This window comes from Chlorocebus sabaeus, chromosome 9 (assembly GCF_047675955.1).
Source record: "Chlorocebus sabaeus isolate Y175 chromosome 9, mChlSab1.0.hap1, whole genome shotgun sequence".
Lineage (NCBI taxonomy): Eukaryota > Metazoa > Chordata > Mammalia > Primates > Cercopithecidae > Chlorocebus > Chlorocebus sabaeus.
This window is the reverse complement of record NC_132912.1, coordinates 54064251-54091353: the sequence shown is the minus strand read 5'-3', so window position 1 is coordinate 54091353 and position 27103 is coordinate 54064251. Positions and strand designations below refer to the sequence as shown.

General features: G+C 54.8%; 1 protein-coding gene across 4 annotated transcripts in view; it reads left to right on the top strand.

The window, feature by feature from the left end:
* Positions 1–27103, top strand: part of LDB3 (LIM domain binding 3) — a 69490-nt gene that overhangs the window by 22318 nt on the left and 20069 nt on the right. For 2 of the 4 annotated variants that reach the window (XM_073019012.1, XM_073019015.1), the window contains 5 exons: positions 1984–2153; positions 2623–2659; positions 16622–16810; positions 20006–20151; positions 26613–27081. In XM_073019012.1, the coding sequence (XP_072875113.1) occupies positions 1984–2153; positions 2623–2659; positions 16622–16810; positions 20006–20151; positions 26613–27081 (1011 nt within the window). Of the gene's footprint in view, positions 1–1983; positions 2154–2622; positions 2660–9328; positions 10182–16621; positions 16811–20005; positions 20152–26612; positions 27082–27103 lie in introns of those variants that run through there. The other 2 variants (XM_073019013.1, XM_073019014.1) reach the window with 2 other exon arrangements.

Genomic DNA, 27103 nt, shown 5'->3' with positions numbered 1-27103 from the left:
GGGCACATTCCAGGAAAACAGCAGCAAACACCTTCCATCCACTTTCTGGATTGCAAAGCTCCGTAGAGAGGCTCAAGGGCCTTGCATCCACACCTTCCCTCATCCACTGCACAGTTCACACTCCCTCCTTCCCTCCCCTCCCAGTGGGTCAGGAGCCAGTACCAGGGAGACCCGGTTGTGCCTTCCTATTGCCCATCTCACCCAGACCTCAGGAACCCTTGGGACTCCTCCCTATACTAGAAATGGCCTGTCCCAGCAACAGGAAGATCCCACCCTCTCCTTTGCTCCCTGGGCAGCTGCAGGCTCCTCCCTGGCTGGACCCCAGAAGCCTCTGCTGGTCTTTCCCAGCTGATTCCAACCACAGGCTGCCAGTACCTATAGCTCTCTGGGCCAGGGTGGGGCCTTCAGGGAAGCCAGGGCAGCTCCACCCAAGCTCGATCACCTTTCCCCACCTCTGCTCTTGTAGCCCACCCTGAGCCAAACACAGGGACCAGTCCTGGGAGACTAGGTCAGTTCCCTGTCGCACTCCTTGCAGGGAGGGTATAAGACATGGACAATGGGGAGGTTCCTCTTCCAGCCAGTCAGCCCTCTGGGGGAAAGGGAGAGGCAGGCAGGAGAGTGCTGGACAGGGCATCTCTCCAGGCATAGGTCCAGGGCCTCCTACTGGGCAGAAGTAGCCTTCCTGAGCCCTATGACTATAGGGAGCCTAATGCAAAGGACACAGGGCTAGCAGCCAGGAAACCTAGGTTCTTGCCCAATGGGACCCCTATCTGCTGTAACCTGGAGCTAGTTGGCTGGCCTTTCTGGACCTCAGCTTTAGCATCTGTAAGAGGAGAGGGCTGGGCCAGCAGTCTGGTACTGTTGTGGGCTTCGCCTGAGCCCTCCCACGCCTCTGAGAAGGTGGGCTGGGTGGCTTGGTCCTCTGGCCCCCTGGCCAGGGCGAGTGGGCTGTAAGGCTTTTGAACATGGCCTGCACTGCAGTCTGATTCAGGCTGGGAGGCACTGGACCCGAGGGGCTCTAGGGTTCCTTCTGGCTCTGATCTAGGATTTGTTTCTTCAGCCAAGAGTTTTGTGCACCTATCATGTGCCAGACCCTGGGAGTTCTGGCACACGAAGGTCACGTGGTCCCCCACAGAGGGCTGCGCTTCTCTGGGGCAGAGGACCAGTGGCTTCCGTGCAGCCCCACTTCCAACTTCCCCAGGCCAGAAATCCCCTGTCCCTGCAGGCCATGCCAGGGCCGTGCCTTGCTGCCTTGTTTCTTACCAGCTCCCAGCACAGTCAGCTTACTGGCACTGAGCCCAGGGCCCCAGTCCTTTTCCAGGGCAGTGACAGCATTGGCAGCTCCTTGTTTGGATCCAAAAGTGTGAGGAGGGCAGCAGATGGACCCTGAGGAAGCCTCTGGGTCCCCGAATGGCCTCTCCCCAGCCAGCCCCAAACTCATGGCCTGCTCAGGGAGGTCAAAGAAGACCTGTTCTGTTTCCTCCCTCTGTAAAGGGGATCTGGGGGTGGGGATGTCTCTGCTGATGTCTCTGATGGGAACTGTGGCTCCCCAGTTTCCATCGGAGGTAGCTGAAATAGTGCCTCCATCCCACAAGCTGAGCCTCTAATCTCAGAGTCCTTCTGACTTTGGAAAGGCATTCCAGGGCCCTGATCACCCAAAAGGTCAGATCCACACTGGGCAGCCACATTAGGGATAGGGGTGGGGGCAAGGCCTAGGCTTGGAGTTAGCACTGGGGAAGGGCAGACCTGAGGGATCTGAGCCTCCTGTCTCTCACGAGGGAGGGGAGTCACTGCTTCACTGTGACCAACCTGAGCACCGAGGACCCAGGTCATGCCCATATCTCAAGTTCTCAGACAGCAATGGGTAAAGGCAAGGTGGGGACAGAACAATAGAGGCCACCAATGGGCATGGAGCAGGGACCCAGCAGGGTGGGAACTGGGCTCCAGCCTAGCCCTCGCCCACGGCCTCTCTCTGCATTGCAGGAGCCTCCCTATTAAGGACCTTGCCGTAGACAGCGCCTCTCCCGTCTACCAGGCTGTGATTAAGAACCAGAACAAGCCGGAAGACGAGGCTGACGAGTGGGCACGCCGCTCCTCCAACCTGCAGTCTCGCTCCTTCCGCATCCTGGCCCAGATGACAGGGACAGAATTCAGTGAGTGCAGGCTCTCGGGGTGGGTACAGAGGAGGGAGATGCTGAGGGGCCACCGGGGGCGTCGGTCGAGCACTGCAGAAGCCAGGGAGTCCTGCTACCTGCCCTTGAAGGTGGGCCAGCCTTGATGGTTTGTCCGCGGCTGGCAGGGCTCCTTCTGGGCCCCTCGGGCAGGCTGTCTGGTGACAGCAGCCTTCTGCTCCAATGTCAACTCCAACAGTGAGCAGCAGGCTTGGTGTGCAACTTCCGAGTGAGATGACTGCCCAGGGCTGGGATGAGGCCCTCTCAGGCCACCCCCTGACCCTTTCCCAATGTCCTCTGGGGCCTCTGCCCAGCATACAGTGGACAGGCAAAGGGGTAGTCACCATGTTGGGCCTGGCTGAATCCTGGGGACTCAGTGCCCACAGAGCCCCAGCAACTTTCGTTGCTGTGTCTCCTGTGAGTGCCCTGACCAGCTCCTTTCTACCCACAGTGCAAGACCCTGATGAAGAAGCTCTACGAAGGTCAAGGTAAGTGCCTGGGCTCAGGCTCTGTGGCCTTGCCCTCTAGCCCCGTCCCTTCCCGGGCAGCCCCCAGGTCACATCACTTATGGAAGGAACCTCTCAAGTTCATGGATTTGGAAAGCCTGGCCTGCAAAGGGCTCCAGCTGACACTAGCTTAAGGCGGCATCCTGGGTCACTGAGGCGGGCACCTGGACCCGAGTCTCTGTCCTCCAGGCCCAGGCTACAAGAGCAAAGGCTCTGGGCTTTCCCAACTTCATCCCTGGGCAGGGGCAGGGCTGCTTTGGCCTTTGCTGGGCTGTTGAGAATGAGGGCATCTTTCCCTGTGAGGACACCCGGCTGGCCACCTTGCCCACCCACTCATCTCAGGGCCTGTTCCCCTGTGATTCCAAAGGCTGGGCACTGGGAAACAGGCACTCAGGGGTCTGTGCTGGACACAAACGCCTGACCCCTGGACTCACCTGTCCAGACCCACGTTGAGGTACCAGTTCTGTAAATTGCTCAAAGCAAAATAGCTGCTGAAAAAAAGAACAAGCCCTGGACATGAGGACGGGTTTGTGCCAAGCTGGGGGTCTTAGAGCATGGTTTCCCCATCAGTTGCAGGTCTGAGGCCATAGCCACCAACCTACCATTGTGGCCCATCAGGTGCTCATAGCATGAGGGGGCATGCCATCCTGGAACTCACTGGAACCCGCTAGGGCCTTCCACAGTGAGGAGCAGGGCTCATTGTGACTGTGTGGACACTTCCGGTAGCAAATATGTCATCTGCATGTTCTTCCTGGCACTGTCTGCCTTGGGCCAGTGCATCCTGTGGCAGCCTCTGTGCAAGGGGCTGGGGCTCAGGGCACCCTCCCACCCTGGACCAAGCTTTCTGTACTTGCTAACCAGCAGGCCCAACCCTCAGTGGCCATGTGACCCGCGCAGAGTAAGACTCGAGCCAGCTTAGACTTGTGGATTTTATTTTTGAACCAACACTTTTGCCAACTCAAGTTGCTCTCACTTTTTGGCCAGGCATCCAAGTCTAAGGTGGGGTCGTGCCAGTCCTGCTAAGGATGGCATGCAGTCCCAATAACAGTTCTTAACCCTTCAGTGCCTGCAGGGCATCTAAAGAGTCCGCGATGAAGGGATGTTTGATTTAGCACAGAAGTTAAGCTCCAGCTACTTTAAGTTCTAGAACCCTCAGCTCTCCCCTCCTGCTGTGCTCTGCTGCCCCTGCGTGCTGCTCCCATGCTTGTCTTGCCCTCCTCTTAGAAGCCACCCATGTAGCTGCTTCAGTGAGCAATGCAGATGTTCCCAAACATTTGATAAAAGAGTCTTTAAATCACACACCCCAGAGCAAGTGGCTTCAAAATCCCCCGGGTTCCTTCCAGCAAGAGGCCAGCAGGGGGCCTCTTTTCTCCCTCCCCAGGGACCCAGAGCCCCGCCCTCTCGGCTCCCTTCTGGTTCCTTAATGTTCTGCTTCCCTCTGGTATGCAAGGCAGTCACGCTCAGCTTGTGCCTCATTAGCCAGATGTCTTTAGAACGGGAAGGAGTACTGTGGAAATGCATTGCAGCAAACTTTTGTCTTTTCTGTCCCCTGGAATGTTTGCAGGCTCTGCAAAATTATTGAGTGAGGAGAGCACAAAGGCAGTGTTGAAGGGGGTCCCCAGGCCTCGTCCTTGGCCTTCCCCTTCCCTCCTTCAAGGAACATCTCTTGAAGTTTGTTCTGCCTGGTCTTGAGGGTAATTGAAGGGTGGGAGAGTAGTCCTTCCGCCAGCGGCCTAACCCCATGAAAGCTTGGTTCAGCCTCAGCAAAAGGCAGCCTTCGGAGCCTCTCCCCTAGCTACAGCAGGGTTTCAGCCTAGGGAAATCTGGGAAGAGGGCCTGGGAAGTGGCTCCAGTTGACTTCCTCCCACCGTCCCAGGAAGCTTCCCTCACCCCATTAGCACCTGTCTCTGGGGTCTCAGGCCCTGCAGTGGAGGCTCTGAGGCACCCAGCCAGCCTCTGCCTAGGTCTGGAGGGGGCTCCTCTCCCTTCTTCTGACTTTAATTTCTGGAGAGTTGTCCTCATGGGCAGAGCCACCCATGTCACTGAATCCCAAACAACTATCCCATGGACCCAGAGGCGGGTGCAGTGGGTGTAGCAGTTTTAATCTGTTTGTGATTGAAGCCTAAAGCAGTGTCTGTGATCACTGGTCATGGCTGGGGCCCCAGGCTCACCCATGTCACCGTCTGAGCAGAAGGGAAATGCTTTATCCCATCCTGGTCCAGGCCGGTCAGGAGTCTTGCTCCTCAGGGGCCTGAGCCGCACTTCTATCTGTCCCCACTCCCAAGTTCGAAGCTGCACCCCTAGACTCTCCTGACCCATCTTATTGGCTGAGAGCAGCCACATTCTCTTTCTCCTCCCAGATCCCAGTGGGGATTCTCAGGGTCTGTCTTGAAGGCTGAGTTTCCCCAGGGAGGCTTCACTGTAAACTGCTTCCAAGTGTCTCACTCCAGCAGAGCCTGAGTTTGCCAAGCCTTTGCATGGTGACACCTACACAGTCTTATACCCGTGCAAAAGTGCTTTCTCCTTCCTGGCGCTGTGTGGTGAGAAAGTCAGCAGGAATGTTGAGTGAGTAGGCAGGGGCTCTGGGACCTCGAGGTCAGGTGTGAATCCACATGTGAAGAAGACCTTGCAAACTTTCCCTTCACCTCCATCACTGCTCTGCCTCCAAGGTCCACCCCCAGAGTCCCAGGGCAGCTCACAGCCCTCTTCTCCTCTCAGGTCCTGGCTCCTAATGGTATCTCTGTGTCTGGTAGCATGTAGCTTCCATCTGAGGCTCCAGTGCCAACCTGCTGGCCAGCCCAAGATAGAGTATAATTTCCAGGGACTCTATCTTTACGGGTGAGGTGGGAGAGGCCTGAACAGCCCAGGCATCAGCTATGAATTTAGCTTCCCACTCTAGAAGGACCCAGGCACCTTAGGAAATTGTCCAGGCTGACTTGAACATCAGCCTCCTGCCTACTGCCACATGGGAGCTACTTTAGTAGGTATAGGTGATGCTGTGGCTCCCCAGTTTCCATCGGAGGTAGCTGAAATAGTGCCTCCTTCCCACAAGCTGAGCCTCTAATCTCAGAGTCCTTCTGACTTTGGAAAGGCATTCCAGGGCCCTGATCACCCAAAAGGTCAGATCCACATTGGGCAGCCACATTAGGGATAGGGGTGGGGGCAAGGCAGCGCTTGGATCTGCAAGGCATGTGGATCCCACTGCTTGGGGGAACCATCCTGGATGTAGCCCAGCATGAAACCCAGACATCCCCCTGATCCCTTATAAGTGCAGCCTCTGCATTTCCCTGATGCCCGCCTGGGTAAAGAGCTCTGCATCTCCCCATCCTTCCAAGCATTAGGAACAAAGCTGATCTTAGTGAAGAGTCCCTAGAGGAGCTGAAGGTGAGGGTTGCATCACACAGCCCTTTCCATCCCAGATCATGTAAAAATCCTTCCATGCCCCTTTTCCATCATGCAAACATTAAGCTTCTTCCAACAAAATGCCAGGGCTCACTGGCTCCGCTTCTTCCCTCCTGCAGCCTCTCAGACGCCCCCTTCCCTCCCTCCTCTGGGCAGTCTCTCAGTTTTGCCCCCACTGCAGCCACCTCGCTTACTTGCCGCACAGCACAGGGCCCTTCTGCCAATGGGTGCCCCCGCCAATGGGCCCCTTGTAAGAAAGCAATGAAAAAATTACCTCTCTTCTTTGGATTTTGAGTCCCTGGTGTTCTGCCACCCTAGCGAGTTTGAAAACCAAAACTGAAGCACCAGGGATGTTGCCCCAGGTGCCACTGCCTAAGCAGCCCCTGGGGAGTCTTCTTTCTTGCTCTTGCTCTCCTGTCTCTTTTCCTCTTTCCCATGCCTTCCTCTCCTGGCTCCTTTCCTTGGCTAGCTGAGGATTTTCAAACAGCTTCAAGTAGAGCATGCTCACTAGATCAGACTCTCCAGGGCTGTCCCTGTCCCTGTCCCTGTCACCAAGCACTGATGACAGACTATTACCCAGCCTCCACAGGCCTTGCTAGGACTTGACGATTTACAGGTTAACTGCCTGTGTCTGATCTTGTGCGCCTGTGTCCTGGGTAGTGTCTATGGGATGGTCAGGACTGTTTGTAGTGCTGTCAGCAGGACTCAAGGAGCCCCACCACACCACCTTTGCTCGTGCCATCTCCACCCCTTCACCCCAACCTCAGATAGGCAGGTATGTGGCAAGGGAAGAAGACACCGGCACTTAGATTGTGATTCTGCCCCTGAGTTTCTGTGTGGCTTTAGGTCATTCATGTGACTTCTCTGGGCTTCAGCTTCCTCTTAGTATAAGGAAAGTTCAGACTAGACTGGTGGTTTTCAAATATGTTATATGTTAGCAGTGGGTCCCTTTTGTCAAACAGTCTTAGACAGAGACCCAGTATGCAGGATTCAAGGGGTAGAGAGAGAGAGAGACTGCCAGGTAAAGCACGTGCAGAACCGAGGACCTCTGTGAGTGTGCGGACGTGGGGGCCAGACCCGATGACTGTTACTGTGCAGAAATAGAAGGCCAGCACTGCCACATCTTCCTTTCGAAGACTTAAAGTTGCTCTTCCTGATTTTTATATGCTAGCAATTCACTTTTTTTTTTTTTTTTTTGAGATGGATTCTCACTCTGTCTCCAAGGCTGGAGGGCAGTGGCGCAATCTCGGCTTACTACAACCTCCACCACCCAAGCTCAAGCGATTCTCCTGCCTCAGCCTCCTGAGTAGCTGGGATTACAGGCATGTGACACCATGCCTGGCTAATTCTGTATTGTTAGTAGAGACAGGGTTTCACCATATTGGCCAGGCTGGTCTTGAACTCCTGACCTCAAGTGATCCACCAGCCTCGGCCTCCCAAAGTCCTGGGATTAACAGGCGTAAACCACCGTGCCCGGCCAACTTCTTTCTTCTTTTTTTTCTTTTTCTTTTCTTTCTTTCCTTCTTTCTTTTTTTTTTTTTTTTTTTTTTTTGAGACAGAGTCTCACTCTATCACCCAGGCTGGAGTGCAGTGGTGCAATCTCAGCTCACTGCAACCTCCACCTCCCAGGTTCAAGTGATTCTCCTGCCTCAGCCTCCTGAGTAGCTGAGACTACAGGTGCATGCCATCACACCCGGCTAATTTTTGTATTTTTAGTAGAGACGGGGTTTTACCATATTGGCCAGGCTAGTCTCAAACTCCTGACCTTGTGATCTGCCTGCCTCGGCCTCCCAAAGTTCTGGTATTACAGGCATGAGCCACCACACCCGACCAACTTCTTAATTAAACTTTTTACTTTGAGATAATTGCAAATTCAGTGCAGTTATAAGAAATAATAGAGATCCCATGTTCCCTTTACCCAGCATCTCCCAATGGTAGCATCTTGCAAAATGAAAGCACAATAACACAACGAGGATGCTGACACTGATACAGGCAAAACACAGAACTTCCCATCACCCAGGATGCCCCATCCTGCCTTTTTATAGCCATACCCACTCCCCTCCAGCACCCACCCACCTCCTTAACCTCTGGCAACCACTCATCTGTGATCTGTCCTGCATCTCTATAATTTTGTCCTTTTCAAGAATGTTATATAAACGGAATCACACAGCATGGGACCATTTAAGATTGGCCGCTTTTAAATCAGCATAATTCCCAGGGGTCACCCAAGTGGTTGAGTGCTCCAATTGTTCATCTATTCCCTTTTATTGCTAAGAAGCATCTCATGGTATGGACTCAGAAATTAATTTTTAAATTGAGTTGGAAGCACTGTACAGGTTAAACATACTGTGTTTGTGGCTGGATGTGGCCCTTTGGCCACCAGTGGACACCTCTGGTCTGCAGGATGTGACTGGACCTTCCAGCCTGGAAGGCCTGCATTCTGATGCCTGTGGCACTGGCCTTTCTCAGGTGTTCTCTTCCTCCATTCATTCCCACATTTCTGGCTGCTGCTTGCCTGCTCTGTACTGTGCCCTCAGCTGAGCAGGTGTGGGTTGAGCCCCAAGAGGCCCCACTGGTGGGAAGTGGCCGGAAGTCCTGGCGCTCTATCTGTGACAGTGACCTTGTGAGTATGTGTGGGTGTGCACGCATGTGCCCAGGCTGTGCTCAGGCCTGATGGGCAGGCGTGGGCAGGAGCTGTGTGCAAAGGCTTCTCTCTGGGGACAGTGAAGGCTTTTCGAGGCCAGGGCAGCACAGGGAGGGGGCAGGTCTGCCCACCAAGCCTGATCGCGAGGGATAGGCGCTCCTCCTTCTTGATGCCCAGCTAGGGGACAGAGATCATGCGAGGTGCACCTGTCTGTTTGGTTCAATCCTGAGAGCTCACAGCCAAAGCAGCCCTGCCTAGCCCTCACTACATGGACCAGGGAGGCCCCCTTTACTCAGTCTGCCCTCAGGGCCATTAGCCAGGTTCCTTTTCCATGGCTCCCAGCTCACTCAAGGCAGGAACTTCAGTCCCTCCATCCTGGTCCCCAAGACTCTGGGTCTTGCCCTAACCCAGGCCTGACCACTTACAATGTACCCCATGGATTGCATAGCTTCTCCAAGCCCATTCCCTCCCTCCCACGCCCTCTGCCCCACCTGTTAGACAGGGGAATGGTGAACACATTCCCTAACCCCTTTCATTCTTCCTCTCTTCTCTCTCTCCTTCTGTCTCTGTCTCTCTCTCTCTCTCTCTCTCTCTCTGTGCCACAGGGAAAGGTTTGAAACGGAACGTAACAGCCCACGTTTTGCCAAATTGCGCAACTGGCACCATGGCCTTTCAGCCCAAATCCTTAATGTTAAAAGCTAAAAGGCTGCCTGGAATCCCCCCACCCTGACAGGCTGGATCCCCTCCCTCCTTACCCCCACACAGATCTGGCATGTGAGCCCCACGGTGATGCTTGACAATGTGTAACTGTGCTGGGGGCACCTCTGATGGCCAACCGCAGCATTTCTGTCCTCTGCCCTCCCCAGAGCTGATGCTGGGGCCCAGCCCCCTGCAGCTCTGTACCCACCAAACCTCCCAATTCCTCTGTGCCACCAACCTGCCCCATTCGGGGCAACCCTCGCCACCCCCCAAATAGCCTGTAGCCCAAGCCCCTGCCCTCTGCACAGGGCCTTAGCTGTAGACCAGAGAGGGCATGAGGGGTTTGCTGGCATAACACCCCAGAACCAAGGGAAATGGATGGGCCACTACTCAGTATCCCACCATCCTCAGTTCCTGGCCTCATCCCCTCCTAGAATGAGTCACCCATAGATCAGGGTCTGGGGAAGAGGCTGATCCCTGGCCCTGCCTGGCTCCCTCGCTGTCCTCTGGAGCTCAGGGCAGCCCGGAATAGGGCTCTTTGAAGAGGAAGTGGAAGCCCCAGGGTAGATGAGGCAGAGACCCCTCCTGGCAGTGGTGAGGTGGGGGCATGCACCCTCCTTTTTGTACCGTGTGTGCTGGCTCCATAGTTCTCTCTTCTGTACATATAAGCATGCTTGTTCTGAAATAAAGAAGATTTGAAGTGAACCACACCAAGCCCCAGTCATGCTGTGCCTGTGTGTGTCCCACCCAAGAGGGGCTGTGAGGCCACAATCTGGGAGAGAGAGAGGAGAGGCACCACCAGAAGAGGGGCAGGGGCAGTGCCCACCAGTCCCAGGACCCAGCACAGCTCTGGTCCTGCTGCTCTCCTACCCCACAGGTCCCGAGCCCAGCTGCAACCCAGGGTGGGAGGATGGCTGGTGGGAATCTGTGCTGAGGCCCGTTGGGCACCCTTAGTCACCCACAGGGCAGTGCGTATGGGAATACTGGAATGCCCCCTGCCTCTCCTCCCACACCCTGCTGCAACCAGCAGACTGAGCCATTGTCCTGCCCCGCCCCATCAGAAGGCACCCCGCAAACTGTTTTCGCAAGAAGGAGCTACTTATGCTCGATCCTGGTCCAGAGGCGAGAGAAGGGTTCCAGTGGGCACACCTGGGCTGAGAAGCAGTTCACAAGGGAACTCAGGGGGCCAGGGCTGGGGCTCAGGGAGAAGAGATGGAAGGCAGCCCTGGCAGATTATTGCTCAAGTGTCAGGAGGCAAGAGGGCTGGGAAGGCTTCCACCTGGGTCTTGCTCCCGGCTCCCACCCACCTGTGGCCTTGTCCTAGTCCTGAGCATTTAGGAAGGGGTAGGAAGGGCAGCAGCAGTCAAAAAGATCCCAGCCAGGCCTCAGGCTCATGTCCTGCTGAGCTGTGACCCACTAGCTAGCACCCTACTCACCTGACCCAGGCCCGATCGCTTAGAAAGTACCCCATGATGGCAAGGCTTCTCCAGGCCAATTCCATGTCCCTGATTGTGTGAAATCACAGGCTGAGGACATGAGAGCGGTGGCACTTACATTAGAAGCAGATGCTGAGGCTCAGCCCTCAAGGCTGTCCTGCCTCCTCTGTGGCTGGGCCGGCCAGAGCCCTGCGCCCATTCCTGCTGCCTGGGCAGAGGCTTTCCCTCTGCCTCCAGGAACCTTAGCAATCCCACCAGGAAGGGGTGGTGTTTGAGGCCACTCTCTCCTGTCCATCCACTCTGAGATGCTCCCTAAAGCCCCCTGCCAACCTATTTTGGCTTCCCACCTCATCCTGCCTCCAGCAGTCTGATGCCTGGGCCAGGTAGGCTTCATCCTGCTGCCTTCATCTAGGCCTCGTGGAGCACGCCCATATTTGGCTGATGTTTTATAGAGAACTTGCAAGGCCCAAGGGTGGGTTGGTGGCAGGGGTCTGCCAGATAGAGAGAGGTCCTGGGCAGTGGGTATCCTGAGGCTGGCAAAGGACCTCAGCCAACCACTAAGAGTTGGTGGGCTCTTGGACCCCTGCTCCCAGACCCCAGCCTGTAGGAGCCCTCTTGGAGCCACCTAGTTGAAGCCCTGCCTTCCCACCTACCCCAGACCGCTTCACATAGTGCCCTGGGGGGCCCCAGGCTGGGTTCCATGTAAACCCCTTGGTATAAGCAGGAAAGATGTCTTCATTCAGCATCCAGTGTCTGTGGGCATTTGTGGAGATGCCTGACTACTGTGAGTGCTAAAGGAATCAGAAAGGGCCAATATAGCTGTGTTCCCAATGCAAGGATGATCATGTATGGTCCAGAGACAGGGAGCATCCCTCCAAGTGATGGATCAAAGAAGGCTTCCTGGAAGAAGAGGTCAGTGTATTTTATCTTCAGGAATGGTTAGAATTAGGGTGGAAGTAGATACAAAAGGCTGGACAGATACTCTAAGCAGAGCAAGCAGAGATGCTGATGAGAAGTGGTGTCCCAAAACCCCAAGTTAATCATTTTGGTTGGAATGGAGAGAATGCAGAGGATGTCATGGTTAGCATGTCATCCATGGTTAGCATGGTCTGCATCTAGACTCCCAGGCCATGGGATTTTGAATGCATTCTGAAGGCAAAGTGGAACTAGCAAAGGCTGCAGGGCACCTTTCACACTATAGCTGATGAGGTGTTCTTCACCTAGACCACAATGGCAGTGTGGGCCCTGGAGTTGCAGTGGAGCATTCCTGGGGCAAAGTGATGCAGCTCAGGGTTCCCCTGAGCCATAGTCACCAGGCAGCAAGGTGGAATGTAGACTAGGGGGGTGGCAGCATGAATAATTTCAAGATCAACCACCTGACTGGTATTCTATCGTCAACCCAATCAACAGAGATTTTCATGCTTCACCATCTTATCCAACACAAGTAGCATCATCACCCCCACAGTGGCAACCACCCCTTTAGCACTGTCAATATCAATCACAAGGCCCCCACCATCACCAACAGTTCTGACCCAAGCCCAGTGACAACAACCCCAAGACCCAGCATCACCACCACTACCATCCCCATCCTTTTCAGACATAGTATCATAGTTATCAATAACAGCATCAACCAAATCCCACCATTCCCACCACCAAGAGCCACCATGGAAGAGCGGGGGCACACAGTCAACATGTCCACCTTAATGCTGACCAGACTGAGGGAAGAGATAAGCTGAAAAGGGGACGAGAGCCAGGCTGTGTTTCTCCTGGCCTCGCCATCCCCCCAAGGAGCCATGAGCATTTGGGTCTAGTTTGGTTTTTGCTTAGATGTTTAAACTGAATTATGACCAAGGCAGGAGGCAACTGTAGATCTTAGATCAGGCTGGGGTGATCTCACCAGCACTGTCTTTAGGAATGAAGCCAGGGAGGGCCAAGTAAGTTCTCCACAGTGCTTGCTCTATGATGCGCCCTTCAGGATGCTTCTGGGGGCTTGTGGAACTTCAGGCAGGAACTGACATGGAATAAGAGCCCAAGATCCTTCAAGACACCCTCTGATGCCTCCTCTGCCTTCCCTAGGCCCTGGCTTCTTGGTGTCTTTAGACAGTGGTGCCAGAGAGGATGCCACTCAGCAAGAACCCCAAGCAGCAGGCTCCCTTACGTGCATACCCAGGTATACCTGGTGGTGATCACTGTCCTGGTGCTGCAGTCAATGATGAATTTTCCTAGGGCCCACATCCAGCTCCAACTTCATGCCCTGGAATCCAGGGTTTATTTGGAGCTCTGGCTGGGGAGAGTGGCAGGTAAGCTGGCCTAACAGTGAATTGGAGCCAAGGAGACAGGCAAAGCCAACTTCCTATTCATTGTGCAGAATGCTGTCCCCAGCCTGGACACTGTCATTGCCCTTGTCCTGTGCAGTGTCCTCATTTCCCAACAGCCTACTGGAAGTGTGATGTAGGGCCATGGAGAGCAGATCAAAGAGATCAGTGTTCTGTGTCAGCCTGAGCCATCCCAGGCCATACCTGCCCACACTGACAGGAGGGTCTGAGCAGCCAGCTCAATGGTGTGGCTTCAGAGACTGCATCTACTTCTCTGAGGCAGTCACATCACCGGCATGGCTTCCAGAAGCAAGGTTCTTTCACAAGCGGTCTCATGGAAGGGCCAGAGCCAGGCACGGCTGCAGGCCTGCAAGCTGGGCTGTCCGAGACTGCCTCCCTGAGCATTAAGTCAGGGAAGACCTGGGCAAGATGTAGCCACTGCTCTTGCCCATCCCAAAAGCTTCCCACGCAGTTATGGAGAAGGATGGCACTCTCTCTCCCATGGGGGCAGTCAACCTCAACCTTGCCACTTCTCCAGCTCTATTCTTCCATGACCCTCTCACAATATTTCATGCTGTTTTTACCATACACCTCACCAGATGGAGGAAAGCAATTCAGTGATGCTTTTGCAAATAGCTCAGGGCCCACTTGCATTCCTATCTAGGGCAGACCCCTTTAGTGCCAGCTACTCCAAGTGTGGCCCACAGACCAGCAGCATCAGCATCACCTGGAAGCCTGTTAGAAAAGTGAACTCTCGGCTGGGTGCAGTGGCTCACGCCTATAATCCCAGCACTTTGGGAGGCCGAAGCAGGTGGATTACCTGAGGTCAGGAGTTCAAGACCAGTCTGGCCAACATGGTGAAACCCCATCTCTACTAAAAATACAAAAATTAGCCGGGCGTGGTGGTGCATGCCTGTAATCACAGCTACTTGGGAGACTGAGACAGGAGAATTATATGAACCTGGGAGGTGGAGGTTTCAGGGAGCCGAGATCGTGACATTGCACTCCAGCCTGGGTGAAAGAGTGGGACTCCGTCTCAGTTTAAAAAAACAAGAAAGGCCGGGCGCGGTGGCTCAAGCCTGTAATCCCAGCACTTTGGGAGGCCGACACAGGCGGATCACGAGGTCAGGAGATCGAGACCATCCTGGCTAACACGGTGAAACCCCGTCTCTACTAAAAAATACAAAAAACTAGCCAGGCGAGGTGGCGGGCGCCTGTAGTCCCAGCTACTCGGGAGGCTGAGGCAGGACAATGGCGTAAACCCGGGAGGCGGAGCTTGCAGTGAGCTGAGATCTGGCCACTGCACTCCAGCCCGGACGACAGAGCCAGACTCCTTCTCAAAAAAAAAAAAAAAGAAAAAGAAAAGAAAAAAAAAAGAAATATGGACTGTCAGCTCTGCCCCAGACCTACTCAACTAGGAATTTGTTTTAAGAGGATCCCCAGGGGCTTCAAGCACACACTGAAGTTTGCAAAGTGTTATAGTGGTGAGACCTCAAGCCCTTTTCTGCCACTTTGCAGCTTTGTGATGTTTTACTAGAGACACAATCTCTCTGGACCTCAGATTTCTCATCTACAAAATGAGGGTCACAATCCCAATGGCTCAGGGAGGTTGAAATGATAACATGGAGTAATAGGGTAATTTCTTTTTTCTTTTTTTCTTTTTTTTTTTTTTTTTTTTGAGATGGAGTTTCACTCGTTGCCCAGGCTGGAGTGCAATGGCATGATCTCGGCTCACCGCAACCTCTGCCTCCTGGGTTCAAGGGTTCAGCCTTCCCAGTAGCTGGGATTACAGGCATGCGCCACCACACCGGCTACATTTTTTTTTTTTTGAGACGGAGTCTCGCTCTGTCGCCCAGGCTGGATGCAGTGGCGTGATTTCAGCTCACTGCAAGCTCCGCCTCCCAGGTTCACACCATTCTCTGCCTCAGCCTCCCGAGTAGCTGGGACTACAGGCACCACTTAGTAATGGAAAGTATTGTTATTCTAATTATTTCAAATAAGAATAGTGCCTTTTACTGGGGAAAGATTCTACTTGGCTGATCACAACACAACAAGAGGTTTATTTCTTCCTCCACGAGGTACCAGTTAAGGATTCAAATCACAACATCCCTCAATCAGATCCTGCTATTCTTACTGATAAGTTGTAGGACTCTGAGCAACTGAATTATCTTTATTACCATTTCCTCATCTATTAAATAGAGTCCATGATACCCACATCAGAGGGCTGCTGTGAGGAAGGAAAGACATTATCATGCCTGGCACATAGCATGAGGTCAATAAACAAACGGCATAAAATGGGGGGAGTCATTCCCACTCGCGGGAGCTGCATTTATCCAGTTGCTGTTGTTGCAAATACAAATCAAAGAGTAAAGAATGTGCATTTCTTTGCTTTCCTATAATTTAACTTTTATTCTCTGCCCACCCCATTTTACAGTTAGCCACCCAACTCTGACTGCTCTTGTCTTTCTAGAGTGGTTCTAGGGAAGAGGTGCTTACAGAATGCCAAGGCACTCAGGGTGGGGGCGTGTGGGCATACCTGGTCCTCTGTCAGGTTCTGCCTGCACTGGCATCTGCTGAGACACCCCCAACCCATCTGGTCCACACTGGCAGAGTGATCGCCTTTCTCTTTCCCAGTTACAAGGTCTTTCAGATCTGCAGGTGCTCAGGACCATGTTCTTGTCACTCTTGGGTGCATGGCAAATCCTCTATGGCACCCAGGCCACACAGAGGCATGGGAATCTTTGGGCTATTTCAGGTCTGTCTGGCCCCTCACCATAGACTGGGGAACCCTGGGGTCCTGCCACTTCCCCAGGTTTGACCTTGAAAAGGAGCACAGGGGCTTCTATTCTTGAATCCCCTTGCCACAGTGCCCACTTTTGTCCAGGTAACCTTGCTCTGTCTGCCATGGTAGCTTTCAGCCATCTGTATTGTTGGTGCCGAGTCCTTCCGAGTCCAAAGCCTAGGTTCTCACAACTCCAGAGCCTAAGCCCTTGACACTCAAATATCTTCACTCTGCTTTTTTTGCTGTATCATTCCTTCCCAAGGTAGCACATGCTCTTGACTGAATGGGGAAGGGTGAAAACAGGATCAGGGAGGAACATGTGTGGGTAATTCCATCGGCTTTTATACCACACTGTTTTGCTGAAAAAGAAAAATTAGGAAGGACAGAAAAATTTGAGAGGTGGGGGTGGGAAATGCCTCCAGGATTGAAAAAGTTTTTGATGTTATTGGGACCCTTCTGTGGTCTGAGCCTCTGCTCCTGGGATCCTGGAGGAGCTCCTTCCCTGAGCTGGAAGACATACCCTCTGAGGATCCTACTCTGTTTGCAAGGCGGGTGGCGCTTTCTGCCCAGCCTGCCTCTGTTGCACCCACCTGCCCCCATGCAGAGGGGCCTCATGGGGTCTCCAGGCTCCCTTGACCTGTTGTCTTTTTGGTCCCACCTCATCAGCACCCCTATTGAGCATGCGCCAGTGTGCACCAGCCAGGCCACCACCCCGCTGCTGCCCGCTTCTGCCCAGCCGCCTGCTGTTGCCTCTCCCAGTGCGGCTTCGCCACCCCTGGCCACAGCTGCTGCCCACACTGCCATCACCTCTGCCGCCGCCACAGCCCCTGCTTCAAGTCCTGCCGACAGCCCAAGGTAACTGGCCCACAGGTGCTGGGCCTGACCCTGGGGAAGGGAGGCAGGAAACGCCCCACTCTGGGTCCACCTATGGCCAGCTGTGTCCAAGGTAGTTAGGGCCCATGGGCCTGGAGGAAGCCAAGGCCAGTGCTGCTTGGTGCAGAGTGTGAAGGGGAAACTGAAGGTGAATTTCAGGGGTGTGCACCACTGTGGCAGGGACTGTCACTCTGCCCCCCAGGAACACATATACCAGTGAGAGAGGTAACAGTCTCTCTCACAGACATATACACACACTCATACACACAGAGTTAGATAACAAAAGGGGACTGTGTGAAAAGTCTTTGTTCCTGGAACTCAGATTAGGTAGAATGAAAGTCGTCCCTGTGGGCTGGAGAAATCAAAGAAGGCTCCATGGAGGAGGGAGCATTGGAGCTGGGCAGGGAAGGCAGGTCAGATTTCGTCAGAGAGAGTTTAGCCATGAACTTCCCACTTCCCCTCCCCTCTCTTTGGAGAAGCATGTTAACGCCAGAGGCACCCAGTATAGTGGAATTTATATCTGCTCCACAGTTTACTGTGTGTAACCTTGAAAATTTGACTGAAGCTCTCTGAACTGCAGTTTCCTCGTCTGTTAAGATGTTTACCAAACACCTATTATATAAGATTATGATAGAAAAAATGTCTGTAAAACACCTAATACATACTAAGGACACAAGTATTGTGAGTTCCTGCATCTGCCTTCCTAGACACCCAACAAGGCAGAGACCAAAGGCCAGGGGAGAAGAGGGGAGGCAGAGGGGCCAGGCTGACAGGTCACTCTGCAGTGGCCATGTGGTGCATCAGGCTGGATGGGGCCTGCTCTCTGTCTGGGCTTCCAAGAGTCGGCCAGTTAGTGTTTGGGGTCGGAGCCCAGGTGTCCCAGCCTCCCACCCTGGCCCCCAGGGTTTGCTGGGGAGGACATGCCTCTTGGATCAAAATGGGTAGGTCCATGGTGCAGCCTGAGGTGGGATTGATATGAGCAAACTGGCTCGCAGGCCTGTGTGCTGCCCCCATCCCAGGCTTCACATTAACTGCATGGTGCCCAAGACCAGCCTTTCCCCAGCCCAACTGAAGCCTGAAGGAGGAGGCTGGCCCTCCAGGGATGGTTTCATCCCAGTTTTCTGGGGGGATTTAGGACACTGCTTCCCCTCTTTATACCAGAATCTCTTCATATAAAGGCCTTGCTACCTGCACAAGGAAGAGATTTTGAGGAGGGCAAGAAATGTCTCTTGTAGAGTGGGAAGAAGCCTCCCAGTTTGAATGGTGAGGGGCTATAGATGCTGGAGCCCTGCAGGCAGTCCAGCCTCATCCCTGGGGCCCCAACCCTGTTCAAAGGCAGGCACCAGCACCAGGCTCAGGTCTCAGTGTCCTGGGCGTGCCGACGGCTGAGCTCCTGGAGCCCTCGGGATGCCCCCGACAGGGGGAGTCCTCCCTTCCTTCCCTTTGCCTTGCCAGGAGAGCTGGGGCCTGGGTGGAGCTTGGAGAGGGGCACAGAGGGCTGCCCAGCGGGGAGTGGGGCTGGAGTAGAAGGGGTCACGGGGTTGTACTCTGAGCAAATCTACCTTCCCTCCTCACACATGGGCTGGGATGGAGCTGGAGCTGGGGGAGCCCATGGGAGGCAAATGGACCCCCCAGCCTTTCATGGGAGCATGGCTTCAGACTTTTCAATGGATGCCATAAGCCTCTGCTCCCTTTCCCAGAGCCAGTCCCTGACTCAGGACCTGTAGCTCCTGGGCTGCGGGCAAAGTGTCCTCCACTGATGGAGTCCGGCTAAGACCACTGCCCCTTGGCCCACCCCCATCCCTATGGAAGCCCGGCAACCCTCGGACACTGTCTCTTCATCTTCCGTGGAGACCCCTACTCTGCTGATCTCAGCACAGAAATCTATCCAGAGAAGGGCAGGTGGGCCTGGGGAGGGGAGACAATGGCTTCACTCAGCCAGAAACTAGGCAGCTTGACAGGGCAAGTGTGCACAGTCTCCAGGTCTGGGATGCTGGCTACCTGAGGCTCATTTTATCTCCACCTTGTCTGGGACAGCCCTTCAGACCTCTCTGGATCCACTCAGAAGCTTGGTGGTGGGTTCTCATCCCAGGGCCACCCCCTTCTCAGAGCCCCAGAGAGGAAGGCACTCCTCATCCTACAGCTCTGCCCAGCAGGGCCCGGGCCCTTGAGGAACAGACAGAAAGAAGGCAGGAAGCCATGGGGCGGTGGGTGGGGGTGGCAGGCAGGACTCACTTCTCCAGCACCTCCAGCAATAACCCATTTGCCCTGGGTGTGGGCATGTGGTCCCCTTTGAGATCTGAAAGACCAGGGATGTGTTTTGCAAGGTGTTCATTAGTTTTAAATGAAGAAAAGCGTTTTATAAACAAATACAACTGGGGAACGCTGATCAGAGAAGGCTCAACAGGCAGCTGGATTCCAGGAGTTCTCGGAGCCTTCAACTCTCTGGGAGGAGAGGCCAAGCACATACTCTGCTGAGGGTAATGAACTAGGACACTTTTTAAAAAAATTTCTTTGACCCCATTGTCCCAGGGCCACACATGGGGAAAGGTGATTCTAGGCCCCTTGACAACTAACCCAGTTAGAGGAGGACAACAGGAACTCTATGCAGAAAAGGTGTGTGTTACTGCGGGGGGGAGGCCTTGAGTGGCAGAGACGGGGTTGGGGGAGCGGCGCGGGTGTCTCCTGACTTCCCCTGCACTCTCCCTGGAGTATCTGTGCCCAGAAACCTGAGACTTTGCTGCTCCTTCCAGCAACAATAGAAAAGAGTAGGCAGAAGAGGCCAGGTGGTCAGGGGCTGAGGTACCTCACGAGGTCATGGGGGTAGGTAGTTCTGACCAGCGCCATCTCTCTCCTCTCCCCTACCTCTGCGCTCTTCCACAGTCCCACCTGGGCAGTCTCTCCCCATGACAGTGAAGGGTCTTCCCGGTGTCCTCCTGTCTGGCTGGTGGCTTTTCTCCCTCTCTCCAAAGGCAGTGGCACTAGCCACCCAAGGAACACCCTCCTCCCCTCTGAGACCCTTATGGTCCTTCGTTTACAGTTTCTGGCAGCTCCCAAGAAATGCCTCTGTCAGGTGTCCTCACAGAGGCTTCTGAAGACCTGGGAGTCAGCCTGCTTTGGCTGCAGGCCCCAGTGGGGGTGTCCTTCTGGGTGTAACCCTTCCCCCCTTGGTTCCAGGCCCCAGGCCTCTTCCTACAGCCCAGCAATGGCCGCCTCTTCAGTACCTGCCACTCACACCAGCTACAGTGAGGGCCCCGCCGCCCCTGCACCCAAGCCCCGGGTTGTCACCACTGCCAGCATCCGGCCTTCTGTCTACCAGCCAGGTAAGAGGCAAAGCAGGAGGGGAGGCTGTCTAAAGCCATGGGTGGGTTCCAGGAGTTGCAAGAGTCAAGAGATGGCTCTGGGGTCACATCCCCAGAAGAATGGGAAGCAAGGTCTTGCTATTGAGGCTCCACCCTCCATCCTTCAGTTGTGGGTCAGAATCCTATGGAGCCTGCATCTGGCCTGGGGGAGACAGGTGAGCAAGAAAGTAGTGGATGATTCTAAGGGAGAGCAAAGGAGAACAGAGAAGTCTTCTCTGGACCAGGCGTGGTGGCTTACACTTGGAATCCCAGCACTTTGGGAGGTCAGGGCAGACGGATCACCTGAGGTCGGGAGTTCAAGACCAGTCTGGCCAACATGGCAAAACTCCAACTCTACGAAAGATACAAAAATTAGCCGGGCATGGTGGCACACACCTGTAATCCCAGCTACACGGGAGGCCGAGGTTGCAGTGAGCCCAGACCGCACCATTGTACTCCAGCCTGGGCGACAGAATGAGACTCCCTCTTCTCCGTTTCATGCCAGTGTGCTAGAGTTGGCCGAAGCCATGGGGATACAGAACAGCACAGGTGGAGCCTGGACTCGGGAGCAGGTCCTATCCAGGCACAGGGAGAGACCCCAGGGAAGTTTTCTCTGCTGCTGGAGCCCGGGGAAATGTGACAGGCACCAAGTCAGGGCGGGCCTCGCTCCGGGGGTTTGGTTCATGAAGCTCGCTGACAGCAGGGTTGAGTGTGGGTGGTCGAAGCAGCTTTTGCCCCAGACAGAGGCCGGTGCCAGGGCCTGCTCTGCTGTCGAAGGCAAAGCGCCTCATCCCTCCAGGCTGTGATGTTCATGGACACCTCGTGTTCTGGAAATGGAATGAAGCACCCAGCACAGCGTCTGTCACACAGGAGGTGCCCTTCTCTGTCCCTAGAGAAGGAGCAAGGACAGACGGTTCTGAGGTGAAAACTCCGCAGGGCGAGGTGGCATTTTGCAGTAGTGAAAAGCCTTAGATGGAGCGGTGGGAAGCGGCTGCCCCTGCGGAGACTGAGAACACAGGGAGGGGAGGCTGGAGAGGAGTTTGGAGGAGAAGCGGCGGCTGGAGGCGAGGCCTTGCCGGGGCGCAAGGAGGACATTTCCGTCTCTTCCCGGGGAGGCGCTTCTGGCACCTTCCGGGGCGGCCGCCGGCTGTCTTCGCCCAGCCCGCCAGGCGGCGTCAGGGCTCCGGGGGCGCGCGGCCGGCCCGCCCTGCGTCTCCTTCCTCCTCCTCCCTGGGCTGGGGCCCAGGAGAGCGAGACGAGCCGGAGCCGCGGGCCCCCGCGCGGTTCCCAGGCCGCGCAGACATTAACTCATTCCTGCCTGCGGGGGGAAGGAGGCGGCCGGGCGGGCGCGCGCTGGAGCCGGCCTGCCTCCACCTCCCTCTCCGGGAGGCCCCGCTGCCAAGTGGAGTCCGGGGGCGGCTGGCAGGCGCCCCGGACGAAGTGGGGCCTGTGGGCCCAAGCCCCTCTCCGCTCCACTGCCCTCCAGGCTCTTCGGACCCGGGCGTCGGAGAGGGCGGGGAGCCCGCGCGGGACCCGGAGCGCCCCGGACCGCCGGCGCAGCTCCCCCCGGGGCCTCCTCCGGGCCGAGGGCGGTGTTCGCAGGCCGGATCTTATCGCTGGCGCCCGAGGTGGGCGGCCGCTCCCCAGAACACCTGGGGCCCGGGAAGGGGCGGGCGGCGGCGTCACGGGGACCCTGCGCGCGGGCCGGGGACGGCCACGTTGGCCCGCGGGCCGGGCGGCGGCCAGGCGCTCGCGGAGAGCCAGGCCCGGCCCGGAGTGAGTCAGAAATCACCTTGTTTAATTACACATCCCCGAGCCCGCCGAGTGCGATAGGGGCCTTTTGAACTTGCCAATTAGAGATGAAATATCACCTTCTAATTTAGACTGGCTTAATTCCGTCACGCAGAAATAGCAACAGCCCCCGGGGCTGCGAGATGGGATATCAGGTCTTTCCTGGCATGACGGCGAGCCAGGCTGAAGGGTGCAGAAGCAGAGGGCGGCGAAGCGCCGCTGCCTGCTCGCCACCGGCCGGGAGTGGGGGTTGCGACGGGGGAACGGAGCTGCCGGGCTGGGCCACCCAGGCCGGGGAGGTTCCTTCTCTGGGTGGGTGTAGCCCCCGGTAAGGAAGCCGTCAAATCGGCGTCCAGATTCTAGCCTGCCTCTGTGAGACCTCTGTGTTACCTCCGTGTTGTGGGGGCTTAGAAAAGGAGGTGGATCCGGGAGTCTGGAAGGCCTTCCAATAGAGGGAAGCGACTGCCAGGCAGGGGGAATAGGGTTAGTATTGCTGGAGGGAGGCAGGAAATGTGGGCCAGGGCCCGATTTACTTGAAAGGGGGCGTACTAAAGCCTGTTTTGCTGCCTGGGGAGTTTCTAAACGGGCATCTGCTGTTGAGTCTGGCAGCCTGAGCTTGTTTCAGCTAAGTAGTTCACCAGCTGGATGACTTGGAAGCAGCCATTTAAGCCCTCCAAGTCTCATTTCCTCATCTGTAAAATGGACTTGCAAATATTATCTGCCTCCTTGAATTGCAGCGAGTAATTACTTGAAATGATGCACGTAAAGGGCCTGGCACGTGGAAACAGTCATTTTGATGAGGACAGCACCACCCAATAGAAAGAAATTTCCTAGTAGCCACATTTTTAAAAAGTAAAAGAAAGCAAGTGAAATTCATTTTAATATATTTTCTTTGACTGTATATATTTAAAACATCAGGCCGGACACGGTGGCTCACGCCAGTAATCCCAGCACTTTGGGAGGCCGAGGCGGGCGGATCACAAGGTCAGGAGATCGAGACCATCCTGGCTAACACGGAGAAACCTCGTCTCTACTAAAAAAAATACAAAAAATTAGCCGGGCATGGTGGCGGGCGCCTGTAGTCCCAGCTACTCGGGAGGCTGAGGCAGGAGGATGGCGTGAACCCGGGAGGCGGAGCTTGCAGTGAGCCGAGATCACACCACTGTACTCCACCTGGGCGACAGAGCGAGACTCCATCTCAAAAAAAAAAAAATTAGCCGAGTGTGGTGGCAGGTGACTGTAATCCCAGCTACTTGGGAGGCAATGGCAGGAGAATCGCTTGAACCCAGGAGGCAGAGGCGGCTGTGAAGCCAAGATTGTGCCACTTCACTCCAACTTGGGCGACAGAGCAAGGCTCCGTCTCAAAAAAAAAAAAAAAAAAACCATATATATATAATTTCAACATATCAACATAAAATAATTATTAATGTGTCTTCAAAATCTGGTGTGTGTTACACTAACAGTACTTCTCGGTCGGACTAGCCACGTTTCAGCTGCTCATTGGCCATTTAGCACTATGTATTGGACAGCGCAGGATTAGGGCTTGTGGTCTTAATCCTTTTTTTTTTTTTTTTTTTTTTTTTGAGATGGAGTTTCGCTTTTGTAGCCCAGGCTGGAGTAAAATGGCACAACCTCAGCTCACTGCAACCTCTGCCTCCCAGGTTCAAGAGATTCTCCTGCCTTAGCGTCCCGAGTAGCTGGATTTACAAAGCGCTCACCACCATGCCCGGCTAATTTTTTTGAATTTTTAGTAGAGATGGGGGTTTCACCATGTTGGCCAGGCTGGTCTCGAACTCCTAACCTCAGGTGATCCACCAGCCTCGGCCTTCCAAAGTGCTGGGATTACAGGAGTGAGCCACCGTGCCCAGCTAATCTTAATCTTTTTTAGCAGATAATTGCACTTTAGAAAGAGAGGAAATGTTGCACAGAACCCCCTTACGTATAACAGAGGGATGAAGCTGCTCTGAAGTTGTGCTACATCACCTCTCCCTGCTCTCTGTTCCTGGTGGTGTTCCTGGAATCACTTCTTCCCCCAGCATTTTGAGGTTCTCTGCAAAGTTGTTAGGGAGGGTGACAATACCTCAAATTTGGGCTGTACACATTTATAAAATCCATGTACTATGTCACTCCAGCAGGTCCCCAGCATGCCCTGTGGGGCAGGCAGGGCGTCAGGCATTCCACTACCACTGAATAGACCTCAGTCTCGGGTTATCTGACTTCAAGACGTTCCATTTTCCTTCCCTCCTCTCCCACAACCCCCGGCCCTACCAGTCTAACGGGGCTGGGCTTCCCTAGGTGAGCAGCAGGCCATGAGACAGGCTGACAGTACATCTGCCCCTGACACCCATGTTGCCCCCATCCTTGCCATCCTTACTCACATTTAGTGACATACTATGCCAGGTACCAGGCTAAGCTCTTTATATTTCTTACCTTCCCTTAATCCTCATAATAACCTTGTGAGATGGTAAGAATTAGTATTGCCAGTTTTAGATGAAGAAATTGAGGCCCAGAGAGGTTAAGGAACTTGCCCAAGGACACACAACCAGGAAGTAGTAGAGCTGGGTCCTGCAGCCAGGGCTCTTGGCTATGCTATCAAGACTCCACAGCATGGGGTCTCCTCCATGTTGAAAATGACTCCTCCCTGACATGTTGCACCGAGATTTTCTAGAAATTGAACTCATGATCTTTACAGAGGCAGCTTGGGATGATATAATGAATGGTTTTGGAGATGTATTCCCACTTACTAGCTCTGTCTGAGCCTCAGTGACCTCAAGTGTAAAGGGGGAATAATGTGAAGACAAATTCAGATGACAGATGCTATGTGCCTCATTACCCCTAAAGGAGAGGAAGATTCCTTATGGAGAAGGTATTATCCTTTTTTTTTGAGACAGAGTCTGGCACTGTCGCCCAGGCTGGAGTGCAGTGGTACAATCTCGGCTCACTGCAAGCTCCACCTCCTGGGTTCACACCATTCTCCTGCCTCAGCCTCCTGAGTAGCTGGGACTACAGGTGTTCGCCACAATGCCTGGCTAATTTTGTGTATTTTTAGTAGAGACGGAGTTGCATGGTGTTAGCCTGGATGGTCTTGATTTCCTGACCTTGTGATCTGCCCGCCTCAGCCTCCCAAAGTGCTGGGATTACAGGCGTGAGCCACCATGCCCGGCCGGTATTATCTTTTGAAGGCCTCACTGGCAGGATGGCTCCAGGGCAGGGCTGTGGAGGGTTTTATCTCTTCTTCCTTCAACAACATGGATGGATCCTATCTACCTGGTCCCTACTCACCCCCAGCACAGGGATTTCCAGGTCATCCAGCTCTGAAGGGTGGGTCACCTGGGAGTGGAAGGTGCAGAGTGGGAGCCACAGGCTGCCCCAGGTGTCCCAGGGGAACCAGGTGGGAAAGAGAGACTGGAGGTAGGGCCAGGGTCTTGGGCCCTAAGAAAAACCTTCCTCTCCAGGTTGAGGCTGGAGTGTGGGGTGGGAGGCAGAGGCAGGGTGTGGGTGTGGGGACTGCCTCAGTGCAGTCCATCCTGCCCAGGCTGAGCTCAGGAATGAGGAGGGAGGCTGTGCCAACATGCTTCCTAGGGTTGGGGGAATGAGGCCTCTTTCCCGACGAGCAGACTGAAATGAGGTGAGGCTTCTGGAACCTCACTTGCTGGAAGAGGAGGCCAGCTGGATCTTGCGTGCAGGGTACAGCTGGGTCTGCCCTGGCTGGGTGTTGAGAGCCCAGGCCGAAGAGGGCTGTGGGTAAGCAGTTGCAATGCTTTTTCTGTGCTGTGAGCCCAAAACGGTTTTCTGCTCTCAGGGAGCTGGAGGAGGGTGTGGTAGAAGTGAGGCAGTGCATTCTCTTCCCTGTGCTCTGACTGCCTGGACAATCTTTAGACAGTCACTCAGACACACTCTCAGCTTCCACTAAAGCGATGTGGAGGTACAGGGGTCCCCCAGGGCAGCCACGGGCCAAGTGAGCAGCTACTTCTGGGCTGTGTCACCCTAGAGTCTCTGCCCAGCACCCTCTGAATGCCTCCTTCAAGATCCCCCACCCTAATCACAAACCAAGATGGAATTTCCCCCGTACAAATCAAGCTGAGCTGTTTTTCAAGAAAGTAATTGTAGCTAAACCTGAAACGTGAACCTGAAAACCCAGGTCACCTGCTTTGTCCTGAGGGCTGACCTAGGTCCAGGTTCAGCAAACTCATGCTAAGGATGGTATTTCAGATGTCAAATCACTGGTCAGAGTGCAACTGAAAGCATCGTGCAGTCAAGGGCGAGCTGACCCACTCCCACCCCTTCCCGCCCAGGTACCCCCACCCCCACTCCCCATCTTCTGCAGGCCTTGGGCAGTCAAGGCCTGGCGGAGCCCCACCCTGCACAGCTGCAGATATTTATAGCCATGTCCCTTTTCCAGCCCATGTCGAGGGCTCTGCTGTGCTTGCTCTCTAGCTCTCTGGAAGCCCTGCTGAGAATTCAAATCTGGGCCATCAAGAAGTTCAGGAACAAGTCTCCTGAAAAAACTGAAATTGTACTGCTCTAATGTTAAAGCCGCCTTTTCCTTTTCTCTGGCTGGGAGTGAGGGGAACTGGGAAGAATGAATTCCTGACACACCTTTCTTGGGGTTTTTGTTTTGTTTTGTTTTGTTTTGTTTTTGGCTTTTGCAGTGCCTGCATCTACCTACAGCCCGTCCCCAGGGGCCAATTACAGTCCCACTCCCTACACTCCCTCGCCTACCCCTGCCTACACCCCCTCACCTGCCCCTGCCTATACCCCCTCGCCTGCCCCTGCCTATACCCCCTCGCCTGCCCCCACCTACACTCCATCCCCAGCACTAGCCTATACCCCTTCGCCTGCTCCCAACTATAACCCCGCACCTTCGGCGGCCTATAGCGGGGGCCCTGCGGAGCCTGCTAGCCGTCCCCCCTGGGTGACAGATGACAGCTTCTCCCAGAAGTTTGCCCCGGGCAAGAGCACCACTTCCATCAGCAAGCAGACTCTGCCCCGGGGGGGCCCAGCCTATACCCCAGCGGGTCCCCAGGTGCCACCACTTGCCAGGGGGACCGTCCAGAGGGCTGAGCGCTTCCCAGCCAGCAGCCGGACTCCACTCTGCGGCCACTGCAACAACGTCATCCGGTATGGTCCAGCTGTGCCCCTG